This window comes from Rhodnius prolixus, unplaced genomic scaffold (assembly GCF_049639745.1).
Source record: "Rhodnius prolixus isolate KJV_2025 unplaced genomic scaffold, Rpr scaffold_3, whole genome shotgun sequence".
Classification (NCBI taxonomy): domain Eukaryota; kingdom Metazoa; phylum Arthropoda; class Insecta; order Hemiptera; family Reduviidae; genus Rhodnius; species Rhodnius prolixus.
This window is the reverse complement of record NW_027411603.1, coordinates 54,635,148-54,660,877: the sequence shown is the minus strand read 5'-3', so window position 1 is coordinate 54,660,877 and position 25,730 is coordinate 54,635,148. Positions and strand designations below refer to the sequence as shown.

Here is a 25,730-nt window from a genome sequence, read left to right as displayed (position 1 = left end):
TAACCGCTTATTGAAGCGTTTCCTACAGATGTCAACGTGGATCCTCTGCCTCCAAATCTCTCGAACTCTCAACGTAACTTTGCCTTTCAGACCTTAAACGATTCTTTCAGTAAACGTAAATATTAATTATTGAATTAGTAAACTGTACTGTTCAGTTGTTTAAGTTTGCCAATTTTTACTTTTGAGCATTATTATAGAATATTAAAGGATGCGGCTTAGGTAATAACAATGAAATATCAGTTTTTATCTGCGATTTCTAGGAGTTATGCTGACCTCGGAAGATAGACAACAAATAAACGCGCACAGCAGAAGAGAAAGAGAGATAGACGTGTTGTTGGTTACTACTGTTCTTTCTCAGGGACTTCCGGGGAAAACGCAACATCAAAAATTAGCAACAGTACTTGGTTCTTTCGAGGAATAAGTTACACACTTGCAAAGGAAGAATTCACAACAAACTTCAAGCTTAATTAATGCTAATCTCCCAAATAATTACTTCTGTTACCCATCCTTTCGGACTAAATTTCACTGGTGAGTAAAGAGTGTATGAGTGAGAATGTGTGTAGTTTAATGAATTGATGAGGAGAGAGAGCACGTTTCGTGAATCGCTAAATATAGTGTGATGAGGTGTCTAACGGCGAGATGACACAATCTAATGACCTACAGCTAGATTCCCGCTTCCGCTATATTTACTGCTCGCGGCACTTTCATTTTCCTCTCGCTGAAATCATTTCTATTTTGTGCTTTCATTGCGCACAAATTTTGTCACGTTAATTGTTAGAAATAAAAAAAAATCACAAAAACCGTATTTGCAGACTAAACATTATTTAGTGTTTATTACAAACTCTAATTCTCAAACGATAGCCGGGTGGTTAAAGGCGACGCCCGTAATGCTAAGGTGCACTGTGCTGCTGGTTTCGATTCCCGGTTGTGGATTTTATGTAATGGTTCCTATTCTTATTCATTCCTATGCCATGATCCAGTGATTTCTTGACCTTCTCTAAATGTTCCATTCGTCTTTATTTTTGGCGACCGACCTCAGTTGCATTTTCATATAACGTTTATTATGAGAAATTAATAGCAAAATACTTAGTTAGCCGCCACCTTTTAATTTGGTAATTGCATGTAAAAAGCCCGGCTGAAAAATACTTTAATTCCTTTTTTCCAATTACAAAACTGTGATAATCCAACGTAATAGTCGATTGCGCCTTTGAAAAACTTCATGACATCCGTTGAAAATAAAGTCGACATAAATTGCTTTGCTGACATTCTCAATCTGAAAATACTGTGCTTGCCGATCTCTTCTCAGTGCACATTCCTCATTTCTTAGATTTTTCCTCTCCTATCAAAAATTAACGGATCACTAAATAGGAGGCTCTTCTAGCCAGAATCGTTTAGAAAGTAGGTTCAGTTTATTCTTATCTGTATAGCCGCCCGATGAAATAGATGAAGCTGAGTGATTGTACAGACCTCTCTATGGTGGGAATTTACGCTGCTCAACCACATGAGAGCAACATGCTCCAGACAATGTAATTTACATGTAAGCGTACGATTTTAGCTCACAGAGAGAGGAAGCCCAAGCAGCCTGGCAAAGGACTTGCTTCCACCTGGACGAAAAGACTTGTGAAAGACTTCCAAGAAGAAAGAATAATAAACTAATTTAAAAACCAAAAATATGACCATCATATAACAACCTGACACTGAACCGTAGTTATCTTTGGCTAGCTTCTCTACATTATTGCATTATTTGACTTCGAAGAGTAGGAGAAGTAGAAAATCTATACATGGTTTAATGCGGGATACTCTACTACTAGTGCACTGCTGTGTGCCCAGTCGGTCTGGGCCACATTGATCAGGACGGTTGCATGACACAGATCGCTGCAGTTCTTTACATTGAAGGATTATTTTTAGACTACACTACATCTTTAAAGTCACAAAAATCAATGCTACATTGCGTTACTTCTGATTTGAACTCTGCCACAACGTTACACACAGAAGATGGCTCCACCAAGACACTCTCTCTTCTATTCATTAGAAAAAAGTTGTCTTTTAGTGTTTGCAGATTGTGAGTGTGAACGTCACATGATTTTCTCGTAGTACTGTTTACATGTCTTACTGCTACTCGTATTTACAGTGCAGTGCTTTACACTATAAACATTTTTTATTTATTGGTTCTACTCAATAACAGTTTTTACGTGAAAACATTTCCGCCTCTTATTCTTTATGGCAGAAAGTAAAACGATTGGTCAAATTCTGGAAGATCTGTTCTCCATCTTGAAACTCAAACCATCTTTTTTCTTTTTGTTTTGAAAACCAAGTAAATCGATAATTACATTGTTTCAGCATTATGTAGAAAATCTGTTATAAGACTGTTAGTGTTCAAGGTTCCAACTCATTCCAAGATAAATAAAATTTATGTAGGAAAATATTTTAAGTATAAAATTTAGGCTAACCTGGCGCAATAAATATGTAGTTAAGAACATCGTAGGAACCATTTTTGGGAAAATCTCGGAATTTGCATAATACAAATGGCATTTTTTTTATTCAAGGATTCGGACTGCTAGAGTACTTGGCCTGCAAATGAGAAAGTTTGTTTAGACAGATACCATTTCGAACTCAGGCATATTTTGAAATGTGGATGTCAAAGTTTTGTACGATCGCTTATGCCTTCTCTTACTTCCGTAAAGTCAGAGGAATTAATTATGTAGACAAATAGTGTAGAGGTTGTGACAGAAAAGCACGACAAAATTTTCCCCATTTCCTTCCTTTGAGGTGTCTTAGTGTAATACAATTGCCAAAAAGGCCGAACAATCCGAGCCGTTTGAGTCACCGTTTGCTATAACCATTGATCACAAGAAACTGTGTTATAATTTGTCCATGGAACTTGGCTTTATACTATATTTACAGACATAACATGTTACTTTTAATATACACTTACAGAGTTTAATCGATTTTTTTTCTAAGAATAGAGGTTATAAAGAAACAGTTCTCGGCATCCCTCTCTGAATTAAATTGCAGGAGTAGCTGGTCAATTTGCCAACTCCAAGAATTTTCCACCTGGGAAAATTGCTAATCGCATTTGGCCACCAATTTTGCTGTGGCTGTATGATCAATAGCAAAAGATAAATTGTCAGTGCATTGTTTGGGAAATAAACTAGCGAAGTTAATATTACCAGCTGGTCTCATTCGCTGACCTACTTACATCCGTTATTATTGGATCAAGTGAGCCAGAAAATCTAGACTTTATGTCCTGATAACTAAACACAAAAGCTGTTTCCTTTCGATTCGTGGAGTGTGAGAGTTAATAGGAATTTATAATTTCTCTTTCCTTCTCTTCTCTGTTAACTTTCTCATCTCCCTAGCTCCCTAGTATATCTGTGGGGAGCCAACTAACTTTGTTAGAAACTAATTGCAGCGGCCAATTATTAATGTTAAATTAAGTTCCTCCGCGGATTACTTTTAGCGATTTCTTGTGGTTATATTATAATGCTCAGTTTCATGTGAAGAAATCAACATATCACAAGGTAAAAAGTAATTTAGAACTGGAATATGCCCAATTTACTCCAGTTTCGAAGGCATAGCAGTTATACTCTTATTGTGTTGAGCTCTTTAAGTGAATTTGTACAGTCGGTCTACCTAAAGAAAGGATTCAAATTGTATTCCAAATTTTCTGGTAAGCGAGTGAATTTTTCTGACACTGGAGATGCTAACTGGTAAAATGCCACTTAATCTGGAACATCTGTCCGGAAATATCTACTTTAAGGGTTCTAGAGGTGCCCGAACGTGTGGGTTTGATGTTCAGTTTGCTGAAACGTCTCCACAAAACTACTGAGTAATTCACCAAGACACTCCATTTCGTTTTCCAGTTTGTACTCCTAGTCATTCATTTAAATCATGTTAGAGTAAGTTGTGACATCTCCGGAGAGAAATAAAGTCGTGAGAGTTTAGGAGTACCTTGGCAGTTGATGCATGTTTTAGTTTATTGGAAGTGCTATGTATGATTAATACTGACTGCGGTTGAGGACATCCTTGCTCCATCGACTAACCTACTACTTGGCAAAATATTGCGGGTATCTGACGGACGCGGGGTCAGATCACTGACTGTGGCGCCCAGTGGCGTAGCCAACTATCGACCTTGCAACTCCCCAGGTGGGGTGGCGCCTTTTCTAACAAGGTCACTATGCTTAGTTTGATATTACTAGCTTTGCTGTCCTAAGCTGAAGAAACTTGAACGCTCTGAGTAGTTCCGCTGCTAGAGACACACTTCGTTCGTATGTATTTGTGGACACGAATGCGCTAAAGTCACCTTGAATTGTACGCCCCTTACGAATTGATGTGATTGACCACTTAATTTATATATATATGTAGGAAAGAAGAGAGTAGATAATAATTAACAAGAAAGAAAGAACGAAAAACAAGGAATCACTGATGATACAATAATATATTTCAATCGCCTTTACACCTTTTCGTCTTAAACACACATTCAATATGATATATTTTATAACGCCTTGAAATTAATATTGACAAAGGAATGTCTTCGCCATGGCCATCAATATAAATATGTTCATAAAATAGCATTTAAATAAAATAAATTTATAAGGGGGTGCCTCCACTGATTTCCATTCCACATATATATTTCTTTTGGGAATTATTGTTTTAGGAGTGTGTAACATATTTTACATTCAAAATAATTAAACAACTTTCTAGTGCAGAGTTTAGTTTTACGAGTATTATTCTGGATTGAATAGATAATTGTAAACTGGATTTCTCAATCATTAGAAAATAATTCAATTTAGGACAGAAATCAAATAAATTTAACTCATTTATTTTAGAACCGAGTAAAGCTACAACTGTGGACTGTAGAAGGAGGTTCGGTTAGAATGCGCTGTTTGTAGTTATTCAGTAGGGTGTCATTAAAAAAATATCTTTAATATTATAATTCAAATTGAATTCAAGTAGTGTAGCTTAAAGTATTAATAATACAGAAAATAACGAAAATTGCCTGGAGGAGGCTAAGATGAAGGACGCCCATCCTACTACCTATTTTTTGTTAGATACACAGAGATGTCGGCAATCTAGGCGTGCTTTTGAAAAAAACGACGACGTAGCAACTCGTGTGAGTTTTGAGTCTCTTAATTTTTTTTAAACGAATGTAATTAGGGGACGATTAAAAAGGTTTAAGCCAGGTAATTAGGGTTCGGCACCGCAGTTCTGATATAGCCAGATCGATCACCGCTATCGATTTGATGGGTGTGCTGGAGAGCGGAGAGTACGTCTCAGCCAATATTTAGTTGATGACACTCCACTCTCATGAGATGGACAGAGCGCCTAGTCTTGCTCGCTTCAGGGAGCTTGTCTTGCTCGCTTCAGTGAGTTAGTCAAGGAAAAATAAATTGGGCCGATGGCGTGTAAATCAGCACTTTAATTGCATTCTGGCAGTTGGAAAGGTTTCGATCTCCCAATCCAATATTTCTTGTCAAGGTTTAACTATACATCTCTTTGATTTGTAGAAGAGGTTGGGACAACAGTCTAACTACTAATAAACTACTGGAATATAATCAGTGTAGATGCAATAGTCAAAGAAATAGATGAAATTTGAGCTTAGTAGATGCGATTCTAAAAGAATATTGGTAGTTACAATTTACCCATATTTAATATTACTTAGACTTTATGTTCTAATATGTCAATTTTTATTTTACTGAAATTGATGTATTTTGACATATATTTATATATGTATATATAGAATACAACTACTTTATACTCATAAATTCAGTGAATCATCTCTGTTTATTTGGCAAATGATTGAAGAGTACAGGAAATATTGCGCAACTGAGGGGTGGGTGTTGGTCTAGTGGACAAGAGCGTGGCTTTGGAAGTGAGATTCCCAGTTCGAATCCCGCGTTTGACTGTTTGTTAGAAAAAAATTGTTTACAGTAAAATATGAGCTTCCGCCCTCGTCCACGACACCTTATTGGTAGTTGGCCGTTAAGCCCCGCCTGTAAAAATAGGCAATTGCTTTACTTAATTGCGCAACCGATCGATTAGGTCTTTGGAAGTATATTTTTATGTGTGATTTAAGCGTGGTTATATACTTACTCTTGAATGAGCAAGTATGGAGGTTATGAATGAAGTGGTTATGTTAGAAGTTCAGCTCTGCTCTCAGTCATAGTGTTTCTCCTTGTAATATGTAATATACTTGCTCCCCACTTTGGTGTTCCGCTGGAAATAACATCGTGCCTCTTTCTGTGGGTTGTCAGAATGTTGTCTACTTGATTCTAGCTCAATATCCCAAGATTGCATTACTAAACTTAGTATTTCTAGTAATGTCAAAGATTTTGGCGTATGTAGTTTGCTTATCTCTATGGATTATTTTCTAATATTACGGAGTGGTTGCCGAATTTCGAAACCTCCTTAACCAAGTTAGTGCGCTGAAACTTTTTGCAACACTTAATGGTGTTTGCTGAATATTGTTGAATCGTAATAATCTACAACCGGAATTCAGCTAATAATTACATATTTAATTAGGTGTATGTATGTGAATGCAGCAGCGCGTAGGTGGTTTCATTAGGTGGCTTATATTTATGGGAAGTAGCCTAGGTGGCTTCAATTTTGATGAAATGAAACTTCTCCAAATGGTCTGTTCTGAGTAGCGGATGATTTTTTGTTGTCTTTACGAATTTTATTTAGTTATACAGTCATTCTAGAGTTGTGGAAGTGAATCTGCCGTCCTGGTAAATGCAAATCATAGAACATGTTAGGAAATGTTTCATCGCGGAGAAACTTCCGGTTTAATTTTAATCTAGCAGACTCATCTAGGGAACGTTTTTAATTTCATATCAGAAATCTAAGGAAACTGTTTTTGGAGTTGTGACGGCTAAATTTCTGATTAAGTTTCTTAAATGAATGATTACGTGCAGAGCATTTGGCACTTATCTACAATTATTCCTCCCAATTGGAACGAGCGAAAAACTACTACATTGAATTTTCGATTGTAATTAAAGGCAGATCTGTTTTAAAAGTTAACTAATGCTTCTAGGAGCTATTCGTTTCAGGGATCATTAAAGCCCGATTTCGGAAACTTCTTGGAATTTAAGTAGCTACGATTATCATTATGTACAGTCCAAGCATGTATGTGTACATACTGCACACAGCTCTGAGAACCCTAATGAAGGGTGATGGCTCCTGTTATTATTAGCTTTGTATTTATGGCTTGACGAATTGCCGACTAGCACCAGTAATTTACTTTTTAAACAAAAGCTGTGTCTATTCTGTATTGTTGATGAGCAGGCAAAACAGTTTTGATGTAAATTAGTAAATGGTGATTAATGTAAACAGGAAGTTAGTGATAAAGGCCAACAAAACGCCGTGAGAGCTAGATTAGTATTTTTAATGGTAGGATTTCCAATATTATTTCAAAAGAAGAACTGAGTGTTGGGTCACCGTGTTGAGTGGGTCACATTCTTTTCAAGGACATGCCTACACACGCACATATTTGTACATTGTGTGAGTTGTATAGACCGTCAGCATATAAATTACATAATTTATGCAAATACACTCGCAGAATCTGAACCAGCATTTTTTTTTTGTTTAAAGGAATCCTTATAACCTTAGAAAGAATAATATTGGATTAACGCCTGAGGGAGATTATATTAGCGTCTTTCATATTAATAGTATTAATTGAAATGGCTGATTATTTATAAACAGTTATAATCTTGGAGCGTTGATCAAACATTATTCAAACTAATTACCTCGAAAATAATATGTAAATTTTGTGTTTTATCAAAAGATATTAGTAGAATTCTACTTAAGTCTTTAGATTGACAATAATTGTATTTGATGTGGCAGTTTTTTTCAAGGGGGAGGAAAGATTGTAAAGCGCATAGTAAGTGATTTAAGAGCTGGTAGGATGGTAGTACTGTTTCACTTCTTACTGTACTTGTGGTAATTACTATCAACCGCAATATACTGGAACTTAATAAACAGAAAAAAAATTAAGGCGCCACTGGAAGAAGCCACAGTACAAAAAGTATACAGTACAGAAGATTAAGTAGATTACTTTGCTCCGAGAATTCTTTGTGTCAGAACCCTAGAAGAGTTCGATGAGTGATGTCTTTTACACTTCGCGCAGGCCTACCCAGGGTTCTAGGGCATCTTATTTGGACCCAGCTTTTTCCCAGCTGTAAATCTGTTGTCAAGAGGGGAGGAGTTCGTAAATGTGGACTTAATCCAAACGGTTTTGAACAGCATTCCAGTTGACGGTGTTTTCAAGGCGTTCCAAAGTCTTGACGAGAAGAATGTGGTCGAAAAAATCTATCGTGTTTATATGGTGGAAGTCCCGTATGGTGGAAATTGGAGGAAGTCCCGGAACTTTTATTGAACCGGATGTGAAATGTGGAACATAAGTCCCTGGTGTGAGGCGTACTCTCCCCAGGAACCCACACTGGAGTGAGAAAGAGGAGGGGGTTTCTTATATTACGTCATAAGTTATTTTAAAGCCCAGTTTCTCTGAATTCGGACTAGATTGAGTGAGAGAAAGTAGTGAGCCTAAATAATTTAAGATGGCCGCAGCTCAGAGAGCGAGTTTAGCAGGAAATTAATGGCAATGCTTGTAGCCCTGAAAGTTAATAACAACGGTCTGGCGGCCTACACGGGGCCAGGATGTCGTTCATCAGTTGGTAGTCCGCGGCAGGTTGGTAACTCTAAAATGAGGACATTACCAAGGCGACAATTATTTTACACGAATTTTCCCATACACACACCAGTATTTCCGCACTCTTAAAGCCAGTTGAGTAGTTAGTGCTGAAATCTATGAAGAGTAGTTCTACAGTTAATATTCTGAGTCGATAAGGTCTCGTAATTAAATCAGACTGTCCTTGCGGATCATTGACGCTTTCCTCAACCACATTCTAATTCTAAATCAGATACTTCCGTTTGCACAAGATGTGCTGATTAAAGAAATTTTAATCCTGTAAAGCTATTCCAAAGCGGTCCACTAGTGATGCCCTTCGGTGCGCAGCGATCTCTTTTTCTCTTGCGGAAGTGCTTGCATTCTTGCAGATTTTCTATTTTGATTTTTAAGGGGAAAGGTCCATTGTTAGTAGCAGTAGTTAGTTACAATTTATTCTCATCACGAAGTGAGAAATGTTGCTGAAGTACCTGTAGATTGATATTGAAAGCAGTAAATTTGTTGAGAATAGTTCAGGCTAAGAAGAGAAGATTATCCTCATTCGCCAAAATTACAGAAAGAGGACATGGGAAGGCAATTCGGTCTTTAAATGGAAACAGCTGCGAAATAAAATTTTTAGTTACGACCTTGGAGGAGGTGGTGTTATCAAGTCACCTAGTTCTAGCCTTCAAGGTCGCCTACTTGTGGAATATAGTGTGGTCTGTAATATGTGTCTATGTTGGGACAGGTGGTGCTGGAGGGGTTCCGGTCCTTGAAACTTGATAAATGGTGAACACAAATTTACGACGTGTGTTCATTCATCTCTAGAGGCTGTAATCGGTCTGCACATGACGTCATCTGTAAACTGTCTGTAATCTCTTTCCCATCATGAAGCCCCATGCCCCTCAGTGTTCTTGGAGAGAGGAAAAGAGGTACGGCACTCTCTTCTGTTGTTCAGACCGATTCTCGTGCTGAGCACTCCTCATTACGTGCTTACTGATTTGTAAATGCACTCTGCGAACTTTTACTGTCCTCTGTCTAATTTATTGTCATTTATAAAAAAAAAGTTAGCAAGTGATATTTTACACAGATTTATTTAGTTCGATTCAGTTTATTTATTTTTTTAAGAATTAGCCACTATAATTGGGTATAAAGTGATTTTTTAAAAGTGACTATCTTGGCATTACCTTGGTATTATCTTGACATATTTCCTATTTGTTCATAGTAATATTTATGACCCTTTGTTTGTCTTAATATTTTGTACTGAATCTTTTTCTGATGAGTGAGTCGAATTGTCTCGTCAGAGTGGATTTTAAGTTACTCACATAAAGTACAGTTCCTTAGAGTTCCCTGTGCACACTCTTCTAACCAACTCACAATTAGTTCACTTTGTGTTCAATATCGCCTGTATTTATTATATTTTAAAACTGAAGAAATTAAAACTGAGTTGTGGATTGGATTTAGAGAGCTCTTCAAGCATAGTCCATTGAAGCAGAAAAAACCGCTGTAGCGACCAGAGTGTGGAGCGGCGGAAGGAAGGAGATCTGGCAACGCTGTTTCCTTGTTCTTGGTCTTATAACAGCGCTCCTGCAGATCTTGTCTTCCTCTAAGAATTTTGCTAAAGCATTCAACCTGCGGCCCGAGCAACTCTGGTCTCTTTATGTTTTTCTTACAAAAATGTAGGGCAATTGATGTAATCCTGTAAGGCTTCCGAAACAAAAGGAAATTTCAATTTTCCCAGGAGGCTAATTTTGTGATCTCTTGCTGAAGTCCGTAGTAAGGGAATAAAGTGTCAAAGTTGGGTGTTTTTCAACTTCACGCTATTTACGGTCAACCCTTACCAGACAGTTTTCATTAGCCATGCGTATGTGTTTGAAACAATAACAAAATATGTTTAGAAAAATACAGAAGCTCAACTTTTTTGTTTTTAATTTTTTCTTACAACAGATGAGAGGAAGTATGTGGTCGTACGAAATTTTTGGTTTCGAATTTAAACCAGAATGCACGTTTTGAGATTCTCCGTGTTTTGGTGAAATAAAGGCTTCCTTGACTAATTAATGCAGTTCCTGATTGGATTATTGCACAAAATAGTCTATCCAAAGCTTATTTATTGTACTATTCTATAATTAAAAAATAACTAGAGAAATTTGAAGTTTTCCTTGGAAGAAATGAAAGTATACACCAAGCAAACAAAAATAACTAGACTATCAAGTGATACAAATTTGTTTGCGCTGTACTATATTTGAAGCGATAAGGCTGGATGATGACGTAGTTGAGCTTTTCTACTTATATGATTAAAATTAATAATTATCAGAACATTCACTTCCTTGAAACATACTCAGATAAAGAGGAACAATAGAAATAAATAAATGTTGAAAATAAATAGAATAAATAAAACTGCTTTGGCCAGAAAAGTCTGTTTTGAAGTCCTTTATATTCTGCACGAACAGCCTGATGATTCACTAACTATTAAAAAGAAATGATTAATTCCATTTCTTAAATATTCTGCAAACCATTCATCACTCCATCATCTGCGCAATCTTACTCGCCACGGCTCCAGTTTCTTCTCAAAATCTGAGTTCTGATTGTCAGACTCCCGCTCCGAAATCACTAAGACAGTTTGAAGTAATAACTTTGTCCGTTTTAAGTTTGACGGTTAGTTGTCATTCACAGAAAGGCTGGTGATATAGTCAATTATTATTAATTTTCCCTTATTTGTTTTCTTTTATTTACAGATGACGACAGACATTTCGGTAGTCCGTTGGGACCCGAGTCTCCAGCAGGAGATTGTCGATGACTATGAGTATGACGGCGGCAACTCTTCTTCTCGGCTGTTTGAACGGAGCAGAATAAAAGCTCTCGCAGGTAAATCATTTTTATTCTTTTTTAATTTAAGGCGCATATTTTTCTGTGAAGGTTGGAGCCTTTTGTAGTATATTGCCGGTTTTCAGACAGTGTACTTTCTTTAAATATAACATGGAAAGAAAAAAGAAGAAAATCTCAAGGCTGGCAGTTGGATCCAAACAGGAAACTCCTCTTGGGAATCCAGCACGCTAACCACTAACTAATTTCATGCTATTATTACTGCTATTATTTTGGTATGGTTACAGGTCAAAAACCCACGCTATAAGAAGTCACTTTAGTAAGGGTTTGCAAGCGGTATAATGTTAGTAAGAAGTAAGAATCTTTCTAAAATTAGAGTTGAAAAGTTGTAAAAGAAAGTGGAATATCAGTGAACGTTCAGTGTTGCAATTATTAGATTTCCTCATTCTTGATGCTCCTATATTCATCACTGCAACGAACATTTATTGCAAATATGCAAAACCGTTTTTAAAAAATATTTGAGATTATATATTAAAAAATCCGTTTTATTGTTGGATGCGCCCTAGGACTGAGGACTGTCCCTTATTGTGCTACCACTTTGCTCTGGAGGATTCCCTGTGAGGATTGTCCTAAGTTAGGCTGTCACTTTGATTAGAAACTTTTGTCAGAGAATACTGATTTCGGAAGGATACGAGGAAGCCGTGATATCGTAGTATCATAGTTATCATGTAATCTTCTGAAGTCAAGTACCTTTTCGTGCAAATGCTGTTCCAATAAAATTAAATAATGTAAACGTCGGTAAGAAATAGTCGTGTCCAACCTGCTATTTTGTTTACATTACTCAATGAACTTCAAAACATTAAAATTGCTTCAGATTTTCGCAACATTGTATTTCGTTTTGCCGGAAAAGCTGGCTGAAGAAGGTTAAAGACTCAATGAAAGTTGCATTAAAGTCGGAAAATGAGATGCTCAGTAAATTGCTAATAAGTTGTAAAACTAGCTAGTGTATTGGGCAAACTCAGCGGTATAACACCTTATCAGCGATGGCGGTTCGTCCACTCAGTTAAACTATTTTATCTGTTGCATAATGTTTACACGATTAATAGTTTTTTTGTTTTTTGTTATTTAATATTTAGACTAACTAATTATAACTATTTATTTTAAAGTTTTATTGATAATAGAATATATATCACATAGTGTCATCCATCGACCGGCCTATATTTATTCATAACTTGGCATAGTCCATTTATTTATGGGCAAACGTTTTTTTGTGGAACTCACGCACAACTTATGGTAAAATATTTGAACTTTCTGTTGGTGAGAATGCTTTGTTTGTGATAAAAAAAATAACAAAGTTTTACATTGCAAGCGATTGCATCATTGATTCTGTTTAAGGAAAATGTAAGAGTTGCTTGCAGTGTGCTCTTTTGAATATTAACTTCAATTTTTTAGCAAGTTTTTTTTATTCCATTATTATCTTCAGCTGCCCTCTTTCACTCAGAAGTGAAAACTTTTTTATAGGAGCTTCAATCTAGGTCACTTTACTAACTATTCTGTGAAGTTCAATTAGAGCACTCAAGTGATTCTAGTGTTTGTTGTGTTCTTTGAAGTATTGTTAAAGAGAAAATCAGAGAAAAATTTAACAATTTTTAGAGTATAAACACATTGTGTTGCCCATAGTGGAGACTATTTTGGTTGACCTCACCAGAAATTTGTGGACTTCATGTCGAAATTTCGCTGTCCCTTCAGAACTCTTTGCTGCTTGGACGCCTATATAAATTTCAAATAACATTAAATTTAACGCTTTGCTGCAATAATTCTTTGAATGAGAAGAATCTGTAGCAGACTCGAATAGCAGTAACATCCACCCACAAACCTATTTCAAAAATCCACTTTTTTCAGACTCAGTGGATCTGAAAACGAATTTTCCCATTGAAATTTCAAAATAAAATAATCTATGCGATCGCAAAGGCCAAGAGAAAGCAAAAAGCATTCTATAATTCTCCGCCCCCCCTTAAAACATAGCAAAACATCCAAAGTTTTTATTTATTTTAAGGAGTTTCCCCATAATTGGGGGATTCCTCGCTAAACATTCCTCCCCTCCAAAAAACCCTATCCACGGCATCACAGGAATCAGCCATTGTTGCTTCATAAAAAAACCTGGAACAATTAATTTGGTAAAGTTGTACTTTCGGTTTGACCAAAACCTTATTGTATGGCCCTCGGTTGAAAACGAAATGTAAAATTCGAACATCGAGTCATGCTAGATATGGACTATCTAACTGGCAGACACACTATTGTAGAATCAGATTGAGTTTAAACGTTGAGTGCGGCGGACGTCCGTTCACAGCTTTCTCACTTTGTATTTTCAGGCTTGAATTTTTCAATTGGCAGTACTTCCAAATGTGGCTACCAGACACTTTAAAAATTCAAATTTTATACCAGAAGTTATGAGTCAGTGCTACTTGTTTATTTACAGCTGCTTTTTTTGTTTTGAAAATCTAAGGAATTTCTAATTAGCTTTTTCTGTTTTTATAAATTTTTCTCTTTCATTTATTAGCATGTAATAATATTCTTATCACCACTAGTTGTACATTAACTGAACTTAGAGGTCTCTAATACTACTTATTGTTCTCTCTGTTGCAGATGAGCGAGAAAATGTCCAAAAAAAAACTTTTCAGAAATGGGTCAATTCACACTTAGTCCGAGTAAACTGCAGAATTTCTGATCTTTATGTTGATCTGCGAGATGGCAAAATGTTAATTCAATTATTGGAAGTCCTCTCTGGAGAAAGACTGGTTGGTTTATTAATATTATACACAAGAAGCTTATTTTTAACTCTTTTCCTCTCTATGAAACAAAAACCAAGGCGTTCATTTAATACTTCCGCAATTGTATGAATACGTCGAGTATAAGAAAGTGTAACAAAAAAAAAGTGTAAGAAAGCCAAAATTGGATTTTTATTAGGACAACTACCCATGTATTTCCAAACACTTATTTTTATGTATTAAATATATTTAATGTATTATGTCACTATTTGAATTGGAATTTATGGAATTTTATTTATGTAATTTTCAGCCTCGACCCACAAAAGGCAAAATGCGAATTCATTGCCTGGAAAATGTGGATAAAGCACTCCAGTTCCTGAGAGACCAAAGGGTCCATTTGGAGAACATGGGTTCTCATGACATCGTGGACGGAAACGCCAGGCTCAGCCTCGGTCTGATCTGGACTATAATTCTCCGGTTTCAGGTAAGGATGCTTATATAATAATAATCATCATCATCATAATCATAATTGTTGCTATTATTATTGTTCTAGTTAAAGTTCACAACTTTTATACGTTAAAGTACTTAAATTGTTTCTCATTACTATAATTTATTTGTGTGCAGTTCCTGCGAATTCTGTGAAATATTGAGAATGAATTCTAATTCATCTCCCTTTGCGGTACTTTCTTGTGCAATTTATTTTTCGATCTTTTCTTACCGCTAGAAAGATAGAGTATTTCGACGTATGAAGTTTCGAAGTTGAATTTTCCATTGAAATACTTATTGGGGGATCTTCTTTGCAAAAACTTATTTTTGGCTTTTGTGTGAGAACAGAATTTAATTCTTAATATTGTTCTGTAATTTCTAAAGAAAAATCCTTTAGTAATAATAGTAATAATAAATAAAAATCTCAGAGAAATTGGCAGTTCTATTTGAAGCATTGATATAATACTAAGGTTGAGGTAAATAAGAGAAACGCGATATTTAGTAGCAAACATTTTTAGAGAAATATTTGGCCAAAAAAACCGCTTCAAGGTGAGGGGGGATCTGGCTGGGTACGATGGTAACTCTGAAATTGGAATAACGCTTCCTGAATTTATGATGAAAATTTGGCTAGAATTGGTGCAGTTGGTAAAATGATGTGTGGAGTAGTTATCCTAGATGTTTAAGAAGATTCATCGTTTTTAGTATTATTATGAAATGCCTAAATAGCCAAACCAAGCGGGTATTTCTGGTTTTTATCTCCCAGAATTATGCAAGATAAAAGAAAAATAAAATGTTTTAAATAATTTCATCTTATTTGCAGATATTAGATATCAGAATAGAAGAAACAGACAATAAAGAAACCAAATCCGCCAAAGACGCTCTGTTACTTTGGTGTCAAATGAAGACTGCCGGATATCATAACGTTAATGTGCGTAATTTCACAACTTCTTGGCGTGACGGTCTGGCCTTCAACGCGATCATCCACAAACACAGGCCGGATTTGGTGCAATTTGAAAAACTCTCAAAATCTAATGCCATGTATAATCTTAATAATGCATTCACTGTAGCGGAAGATAAACTAGGCTTAACAAAATTACTCGATCCAGAAGGTAATTTTTATAGACTATAATATATTTTAAATTATTGAATTAATGAGAGACAGCTCCAAAAAGTGCTGTAAAAAAATGTTTTCATAATTTTGAAAGTGGAAACTAGGGCGATGATGAACAGAACGTGCAGTCGTTGTTGATTAGCCAGAACTGAAGACTTGATGAGGTCAATGGGTCCTAATTAACATCTCGAACAGTGCTTGTGCCCACTTCACATTATCTCATTACTTTCTTTACAATTCTCTTATTATCTGTGTGAATCTACATCTCTTAGCTTAGCTGACACAATTAAGGATCACCAAATTTTAAAAACACTATTGTGGATTGAATTAACTCTTTTACGGCATACATATTCTTCTTATTTAAATTTTGGATAATAATTATTGATTTTCAAATAAAGAATTCTGTCTTTTCCTGAACTAATTCCCGATTCGACAGGCTTTGAATTGTTGTTAGGTTATTCGGTAATGGTCAGAGAATGTCTTTCAGAATGTCCTCGTAAGTATTTTTCTTGTATTTGCCGTTTACTCAAAACAGGATTTACCAGTAAGAAAGTGGAAATGAATTTCCTCTGATAAGTTAGTTTTTTTATTTTGCTGTGCATTAAAATATGAAAACATATGTTTCAATAAATTTGTTGCAGGAATCCATGGCTTTGTGGTTATTGCTTCTGCCATAACTGGTCATTGCTGTCTATCTGGATTTTGTTCTGTTTTTTAATCGGCATTTCCATTCTCAGCCAGCTTGATAACAAACACGGATTATACCTCCTCACTTAATCTAGTTCAATTGTTACTAAATAGTCTGTAAAAATGGAAATAAGTAGTTCTCAAGAATTCTTGTGACAGTTTCTTCAACATTGTACTTGATCCATTCGAAGAGTTTTTGTGTTTGGAAGCATGCAATTGCAGGCATATCATGATCAGACATTCCCTATTGGGCGTAGCAACTCCAATATGTTACCGTTATCTCGACTTGATAAGTAGAAACCCGGTTTTAGTTTATCACCTTTAGAGGCAATGGTTGCACTAATGTGTCTAATTAATACGAAAAAGACCTGTTTTTTAAACAAGTAACATCAACAAAACCCTTCCTCAGAAACTTCAAATAGTGATAAGTGGCCCAATAACTGGAACTACAGAAACAGAAAAGTTGTAGTTTAACATGCTTATTGTTGTCACAAATAATAGCGACTGTCTTTTAACCAGAATTAGAGCATTCATGGTACTCGAAGAAAAGTAGACAGCGTACATTTAGGTTCGCGCTGTAAAGTACAGCTTAAGTTGCAATTGTCCAGCGGAAAACGTTTTTTATTAGTTTCGCGGTTTTTCAGTTTAAAATTCTGGTTTTGTTGTTGAATATAAAGCGTTGGTTAAATCCTTCTAATGTGAATATTAGCGGGAGTCTATTAAATGTTATTTTAGCAAAAAAAATTCTTTAATTATCATTTGATTCAGCCATCTTTTGTTCTTAATTTGTAGATGTGTTCGTAGAACAGCCGGACGAGAAGTCAATAATCACATATGTTGTCACATATTATCATTACTTTAGCAAAATGAAGCAAGAGACTGTACAAGGTAAAAGAATTGGTAAAGTGGTAGGGATTGCTATGGACAATGACCGCATGGTACAGGAATATGAACGACTTACTTCGGATTTATTAAAATGGATTGAAAGTACAATACAACAATTAGGAGACCGCAGATTCGCCAACTCTTTAGTTGGCGTTCAGCAACAATTGGCCCAGTTCAACAATTATAGAACGGTTGAAAAGCCGCCTAAGTAAGCACTACTCCTCTAAGTTACTTCTTTCTTTTAGATTTAGATAAATCCTTTTTTAACAATTTGTTTTGTCAGTGTTACACTAAACTGATAGTAACTGACATATCAAAAAATTTTAAAAGTTTTTAAGAGATGAAGAAGGGAACTTTTAACAATTTGGTGGTGCTAATTCAGCTGAATTCGCTTCAAACTCATGTTGGAAATCTATAAAAGATTAGAAGTTACAATTCTTACAAAACAAAACAAAAAACAGATATTCTAAGTATAATTGGAAAACTAAATTTCGTACTTCCATAAAACAATAATTTTGAATGAATAAAGAAGACCTGGTGGTTCAACTCCACATTGTGTTTTTTTCACCTTTCACTAATATCCATCAAAAATATTAAATTTTGTTAAATTACAAATATTTAAGGTAATATTAACCTTTTAAATCTGTTTCCTAGGTTTGTTGAAAAAGGAAACTTAGAAGTATTGCTTTTCACTCTCCAGTCGAAAATGAGAGCGAATAATCAAAAGCCTTACACTCCAAGAGAAGGTAAAATGATTTCTGACATTAATAAAGCGTGGGAAAGACTGGAAAAAGCTGAACATGAGAAGTGAGTAACCTTCGCGCAATTTATATTAATTAATATTTGTAACAATCTTAAAATAAAAAATATTGTGATTTTTCGAATATTTATTGCAGAGAATTAGCATTGCGTGAGGAATTGATACGTCAAGAAAAACTTGAACAGTTAGCAGCCAGATTTAATCGTAAAGCCAGCATGAGAGAAACTTGGCTCTCGGAGAACCAGAGGCTAGTGTCACAGGTCAGTATTATTAACTCTCTCTCGGCTTGAAACTAATCTCAAAAACAGTTGGTTGCATTATAGATCTTTTTCTGTATGTTTTCTAGGATAACTTTGGCTTTGATTTGGCTGCAGTGGAAGCTGCGGCCAAGAAACATGAAGCTATTGAAACAGATATATTTGCATACGAGGAAAGAGTACAAGCTGTTGTTACTGTCAGCCAAGAACTTGAAGCCGAAAATTATCACGATATTGATAGAATCAATGCTAGGTTTGTAACTTCCAAATTTCTTTTTACAAACATTATTTTGCAAGCTTTCTTAGAGTAGCTCTAGTTTTATTCCCTCTCTTTCTTTAAGATAATGTGTAATTTTCTTTTCATTAAATTGTTAATATATAAACCATATTTTGGAAGGTTTATTTCGTTTTCATTGTAGTAATTCTTTGTGAAAAAGTAGCTAGCTTTCCACAGCCACCGGTCTAAAGAGAGCTCACTGAGCTATGTACGAGTATTTACGAATGATTTTGTTGAATGAACAAATGTTTTTGAAAAAAGAATCCAGAAGTCAAGTACAGTTGCTAATGGTTCAGGTTCAATGGAAAACAACTTTTAAATCTAACTCACTAGTTACACTTAATGTATTGTAATATTTTAAATTCACTTATGAAAGTGTTTGCTGCATGAAAACAGAAAAGATACCAGCTTTATTGAAAGTATCAATATCCACAATCAGCTTTCAGAGTACAAGATTTTTACTCATGAATAAATTTCCAACAGGTAAAAATTGAGAATAGACTTGAAACTTATAGTTCTTTACATATGTCTTTGCCCCTCCTTCTTGGACAAACTTGGAAAAACATTTTCCTCTATCTTCATTTAATATAATAGCTAGCCGCAGAAGACACAGTAAATAAGGCTCGTGCGAATTGAATCTCAGTTAATTGGAACCCAAGTTTGAAAATGGCAGCTCAACCAAAATAAAATTAGCTGAGGTGTTTCCTAATTTTTCTTCAATTTCTAATAAAGACTCTGATATATGCACACGCTTTGTTTTTATAAACAAAAAATTTAACTGCTCATGTAAATCACTTTCTATTCACACTTTCTTCGGAGAAAACTGATTTTAGTGTAACGACATCAGGTTTTAGTTTCATTTCATTTAAGTGTAAGTTATCTTTAAGGGGTTAATACTGAATGGACTATGAAACAAGTTAACAAGTTGGAATCTCCCAATTTGAAATAAAATTTCTTCTTTACAAAGAGCATGGCAAATGAGTGTATCTTATAACTGATTTGTTTCAATTGAAAATTTTCAGGAAAGATAATGTATTACGATTATGGAACTATTTGTTAGAGTTGTTGAGATCTAGAAGGATGAGGTTAGAATTATCGTTGCAATTGCAGCAAAACTTCCAGGAAATGATTTACATTCTGGACTCAATGGAGGAATTGAAAATGAGATTGCTCTCAGATGATTATGGTTAGTTCAAAATTTGTTAAGTTTACAAATATATTGCCAGGTAATATAATTGATAGTACTTAATGGTAGGAATTACACTTAATAAATAAAAAAGCAAACTGATGTAAATCTGTTTGTTAAGGACAGCGCCAGTTGTTACGTTTATTTGCTTACATAAATAAATTGCTTCCCCAAATTATAAACTACGATTATAATTATAAACTGCTCAGGAAGTGGACTAATAATTAATTAAATGCCGCGCTTCTCTTCTTGACGGCTTCCTTTTCCATCCAGCTCACAACGACATTATCTGTTTATACCTCTTGATCTGATAAATATTTAATTATATTGATAGCGCTAATTGCAGTTGCAATGAAACCAGAATGGCGGCATTTAATGATAAGATTCTCGAACTTTTTCAAGGAAGAACAGTTTTTGCATGGAAGTTAGTGCCGGAACGTTCTAAACTAAAGGTGAAATACTGACAGCCTGAAATGCTGTTAATAAAACTCCGCACCGGTCCTATTAACCTTTTTACTTGCAACTAATTTATTGGTGGGGTACCTGAAATCCAGTAATTTCAGAAAATAATTTTTTTTCTGGGATTTTTTCGTAGGAAAGTAGCCCCTACGAGTTTCTCTAGAAATGAACGTATTACATTCACTAGATCTCGTAACTTTTATTTAAACAATTTTTCTAGAAAGATGTCGGTATAAAGTTCACTTTAACAATCTAAATGTTGTCAAAAGCATTAAATTGATATTAAAATCCGGAGTTTACAAACAAGTATAAGGTGAAGATCTAGAATGTAAGAAAGAAAGTCGTGTGGAACTCTTGAATTTTTTATTTCTTTCAGGCAAACATTTAATGGGAGTTGAAGATCTTCTGCAGAAACACAGCCTGGTCGAAGCAGATATCAATGTGCTAGGTGAGAGAGTGAAGGTTGTCGTGCAACAGTCGCAGAAATTCAATGATGATGAAACAACAGAAGGTTACAGACCTTGTGATTCTGCAATCATCGTAGAAAGAGTTCAACAACTAGAGGTCTGTGTGCTTCTTATAATTGAACTGGGCTTACAATCTTTCCCGTACTGAAAAATGTTATTATTTTCCTGTGTAGCACGCTTATCATGAGCTAGTTAAGTTGGCTGTTGAACGAAGAGCTCGTTTGGAGGAGAGCCGTAAACTCTGGCAGTTTTACTGGGACATGGCAGATGAAGAGAACTGGATTAAAGAGAAGGAACAGATTGTCTCTCAGGGTGACATTGGTCATGACTTGATCACAATTAATTTGTTACTTTCCAAACACAAGGTAATAACCGATAATTAATTCAAAGTTTAAAGAACAAACGTATAATAGTGGCAAAAGAAAAGAAATTGTTAAACTATTTTCATTTTTATCTTATTAAAGGCTTTAGAAAATGAAATATCCTCCCACGAACCCCAGCTGGTCAGTGTTGTATCTGTGGGTGAAGATTTAGTTAAACAAGGTCATTTTGGAGCTGAGAGAATACAGAGTCGGTTGAACGACACTTTAGATTCCTGGAAGCATCTACAGGAATTGGTTGCATTTAGAAGGAAGAGATTAGAAGAGGCAGTGGACTTCCATCAGGTAGCCAAAATTCAAGAAATAATATCTGTTCTTAGAATTTCATTTAGTTTAAGTTCTTAGAATTCTGTTTATACAATATATTTTATGAAACTTTTAGTTCTTTGCGGATGCTGACGATGTTGACATTTGGATGCTGGATGCTTTGAGATTGGTATCTTCAGAAGATGTAGGCCGAGATGAGGCCAACGTTCAGTCACTTTTGAAAAAACATAAAGAAGCTACGGATGAGCTTAAAAATTATTCTTCAGCTATTGAAGCCTTACATTCGCAGGCAGATGCTCTTGGCGAAGAAACACGAAACTCGCCTGAAGTTTCTCAGAGACTGAACTCCATAGACTCCAGGTAGGTTTAAATGATTTAATTATTTCAAGAGTGATTAATACCTCTTTCTATCTATAAATATTACGACTACATAGTCGTGACGAATTGTTGACATACGAGTTTTCATCAGAAATAGTTACCGTTTGTGATAAACGGGGGTGAAAACGTGGGCTAAAAGTTAAAATTCAAGAATTTCAAACAATTTATTTTTCTTTCAGACTAAATTACTCATATCCCCACCTCTTACAACGTAAATTTAAATTGCGGTATTGTAGATTTAGTATATAATAAAATATTTGAAATTTATTTTTTTTTGTTTTAATTAAAGTGAATAAAAGTTGTGAGAGGGCTCACTCCAGTATTTTATAGGTATTGTAAGTTTAAAATGATATTGAATTTGTTTATGCATTCAGGTACAAGGAGTTGTTAGAGTTAGCCAAACTCAGAAAACAGAGATTACTTGATGCCCTATCTCTATACAAATTATTCTCTGAAGCTGATGGCGTGGAACAGTGGATTGGCGAAAAAGTAAGCTGGTCTTTTCCAATTTTATATTTTATTCAGATGTAACTACTGGATCTTTGTACTTAGTCACAGTTTATTATGGTCGGCAGGATCGAATGTTGGAGACTATGAGCCCTGGCAAGGATATAGAAGATGTAGAAATCATGAAACACAGATACAACGGATTTGATAAGGAGATGAACTCTAATGCATCTCGCGTGGCAGTAGTTAATCAGTTGGCAAGACAACTGCTACATGTAGAACATCCAAACTCTGAACAAATAGTCGCCAGACAGAACAAAGTACATCCAAAGAATTGCAATTAAGAGTTAGTTTGATGGTACTAGTAGGAACCATTTTACATTTAAATATCTTCTTTCAGCTGAATCATGAATGGGCTGAACTAAGAGAGAAAGCTGAGACCAAAAGGGAAGAGCTCAGTGCAGCTCATGGTGTACAAACCTTCCACATTGAATGCAGGGAGACAGTGTCCTGGATTGAAGATAAGAAAAGGATATTGCAATCTACGGACTCTCTAGAAATGGACTTAACTGGCATTATGACTCTTCAGGTTGGTCCGTATTAGCTACATCGACCTAATTTTTTCACATTTTGGAGCAGGGAGTCTCTCTACCTTTTTGGGCCAGGCGTCTCTAAAATCCCGATCTCCCAACCGTATTGTGCAGTGACGTAAAGTTTGTTAAATTCACAAAGCGAAATGTAAGATTTACATTACATTTACATAAGGTGTACCTTCAAAGAACACGTTATCCTGAAAGAGAAAAATTAATTATTGTACGAAAAGAAATCGGATTGAAGTAGAAATCATTAAAAGAGTGATAATAATAAGATGAAGTAATAGAAAAATTGATTAGCTCAGTGGTTAGCACACTGGATCCCCAAGGGTCTCGGGTCTTTAAATGAAACCTTTAAATTTTCTCTTCCTATGGGCCTCTTACAAGCTCTCTGTCCTATGAGGGACCGTGTTCCCTCTAACTAAAGAACAAGACGCGTAGGCCCGTTCAGCATTGAAAAAGACTCCGTGCGCCTATGACATTCGGGCACCTCAAATTTGATGCGCCTTAAATTGAGCAACAAAGTGCCAAATCTTTGTGTCCGCGTGTGCCTAAATATAAATATACATCAACATTTTCTCGCAAAGTTGGTTGAATCTGGGTATTTAGTTTCATCACAAATTATTAAAATGGAATGATTAGAGGGGTGTGAGCCACGTGGGCTACACAAAGGTCACTGTGCTCATAAGTTTCTATTGTAACAGTATCCAGGTATTCAGTAACCGAAAGATACTAGCCTGGAAAGTAAAACAATTCATCTTCAGACCTATTTGAGATTGCCAGATTCATTGCGAAAATTTTCAGTATCCTCTTGTTTTCAATAAAATTTCCGAAAGAAGTATGTTCGGATCCTCCTGAATTTTTGTTTGGTCTTAAAAATTAGCTTATTTTCACACACATCGTGATTTTTAATTATATTATCTAATAAAGTTTACTATTTTAGAGGCGATTGAGCGGAATGGAAAGAGATTTGGCTGCAATTCAGGCTAAATTGGATTCATTGCAAGCGGAGTCAGAAGCAATCGCTGCCACACATCCTGAAGAAGCGGAACTCATCAAACAGAGAATTTCTCAGATTACAATTATCTGGCAAGAACTTACAATGATGGTGAATGCAAAAATTCGTTTTTAGAATGTTTATTTTTTTCTTTACTTAAGAAAATTTGTTGATTCGTTTAATTTTTAATAGCTGAAAGAAAGAGATGCCAAATTAGAAGAAGCCGGCGATCTTCACAGATTTTTACGTGATCTTGATCATTTCCAATCATGGCTACAGAAAACTCAAACAGATGTGGCATCTGAAGATATTCCTGGTTCCTTAGCAGACGCTGAAAAATTATTATCACAACATCAAGCTATTAAAGAAGAAATTGACAACTACACACAAGACTACGCTAAAATGATGGAATACGGAGAAAAGATAACTGCCGTAAGTTTTGGTCATTATTATCGGAAACATGTTACAACTGAATCGCCGTGAAATTACTTTCTTACAATAAGAGATAGATGGCGAACTGGTCAGAATTGGAAAATGATGCTTTCCGCAGAAGTACAGATTCTAAGACACTAACCAAAAGAAATGCTTTTATAAAATTCGCGCTATGAGCGTACGTAGTAAAATGCTTTTAGTGCAAAGTAATTAGAATTCCTACTTTTGTAATACTTCAGGAACAATTTTTTTTTTTTTAAATACCCTTAATCTTTGTAAGGGTAAATATTGTGATCGTGTCAAATTATCCATCTGGAATTTATACCGAAAATGCACGTTTGAATTCTCTTTGTTTCAAAAAACTATAATCTAAACTTAGTTGCTCAAAGTAAGGGAATCGCAGGAGTTCAACCTTTGTGTGTTTCGAGTGCTGCCATAGAACGCGATTAACTTAGTCCCCACCGGAAGTATTACTTTACTTACACTTTTGAACTTTTCTTCAAGTTGGCTTTATTATCTGTTTTAACGGTTTTAGAGTTCTAGAATTTACATTATGTAATTTCCGCTGAAAACTACAAGTCAGAAGAATATTGGCTCTTAAAACTACGAAAATTGAAGGAAAGGAAAGTTTTGTTAAGATTTCATCCCTAAAAGTTTAGTATTGTGTTTTTTCAGGAACCTTCTACACAATCGGATCCACAGTACATGTTCTTAAGAGAACGTTTGAAGGCTTTGCGTGACGGTTGGACGGAACTTCATCAAATGTGGGAGAACCGACAACAACTTCTGTCGCACTGGTTGAACTTGCAGATGTTCCATCGAGATGCCCGCCAAGCCGAAGTGTTATTGTCACACCAAGAACATGTACTAGCCAAGGATGACACACCGGTAAATATTTTGTACCAAATTTAACTTGTTAATCTATTATAAGTCATATTTAACAATTCCTGGAGGGAAGTTATGTGAAAGGGTAACAGTCGGAAAATTTATTATGTAAAACTCACTTTAATGAGAAGAAAGTACCAGTTAGAATTTTTTTTTTTTGGACCTTGAAATGACAAAAATTTTATTCTTCCATTTTGAAGTTGTTGTTTGCTTTAAAAATATATCGTTGAAGCAATAATATTCGTGGGACAATATCTTAATAAAGTTTTTTTTTTTTCTTTTTTTTAATGAAGCCAAAATAACTTGAAACTGTAATTGTACGAGTATGCCCTAAATTCGTTTAAAAAGTGGAAAAAAAGGGAAATGTTCGCAGACTTTCTAGACTAACTAAAACTATAAGAATCGAATAGAATAAATGTTAACAAGTTATTACAATAAATACAAAAGTTATGGGGTGGTGGAAATATGCCTTAAAAGGAGGAGGTGAAAGGAAAATTAGTTGCAGTAAAATAGAATCTTGATA

The 25,730-nt window shown here is 35.3% G+C and overlaps 1 protein-coding gene across 6 annotated transcripts in view; it reads left to right on the top strand.

Annotated features, from left to right (window-relative positions):
• Positions 1-25,730, top strand: part of beta-Spec (spectrin beta chain) — a 52,329-nt gene that overhangs the window by 2,153 nt on the left and 24,446 nt on the right. For all 6 annotated transcript variants that reach the window (XM_074127088.1, XM_074127085.1, XM_074127083.1 and 3 more), the window contains exons 2-20: positions 11,398-11,527; positions 14,132-14,283; positions 14,564-14,737; positions 15,560-15,848; positions 17,330-17,630; positions 18,077-18,229; positions 18,319-18,442; positions 18,529-18,692; positions 19,739-19,902; positions 20,738-20,925; positions 21,002-21,193; positions 21,293-21,493; positions 21,591-21,835; positions 22,228-22,342; positions 22,429-22,620; positions 22,701-22,889; positions 23,837-24,001; positions 24,083-24,322; positions 24,998-25,210. In XM_074127088.1, the coding sequence (XP_073983189.1) occupies positions 11,398-11,527; positions 14,132-14,283; positions 14,564-14,737; positions 15,560-15,848; positions 17,330-17,630; positions 18,077-18,229; positions 18,319-18,442; positions 18,529-18,692; positions 19,739-19,902; positions 20,738-20,925; positions 21,002-21,193; positions 21,293-21,493; positions 21,591-21,835; positions 22,228-22,342; positions 22,429-22,620; positions 22,701-22,889; positions 23,837-24,001; positions 24,083-24,322; positions 24,998-25,210 (3,591 nt within the window). The remainder of the gene's footprint in view (positions 1-11,397; positions 11,528-14,131; positions 14,284-14,563; positions 14,738-15,559; positions 15,849-17,329; positions 17,631-18,076; positions 18,230-18,318; positions 18,443-18,528; positions 18,693-19,738; positions 19,903-20,737; positions 20,926-21,001; positions 21,194-21,292; positions 21,494-21,590; positions 21,836-22,227; positions 22,343-22,428; positions 22,621-22,700; positions 22,890-23,836; positions 24,002-24,082; positions 24,323-24,997; positions 25,211-25,730) is intronic.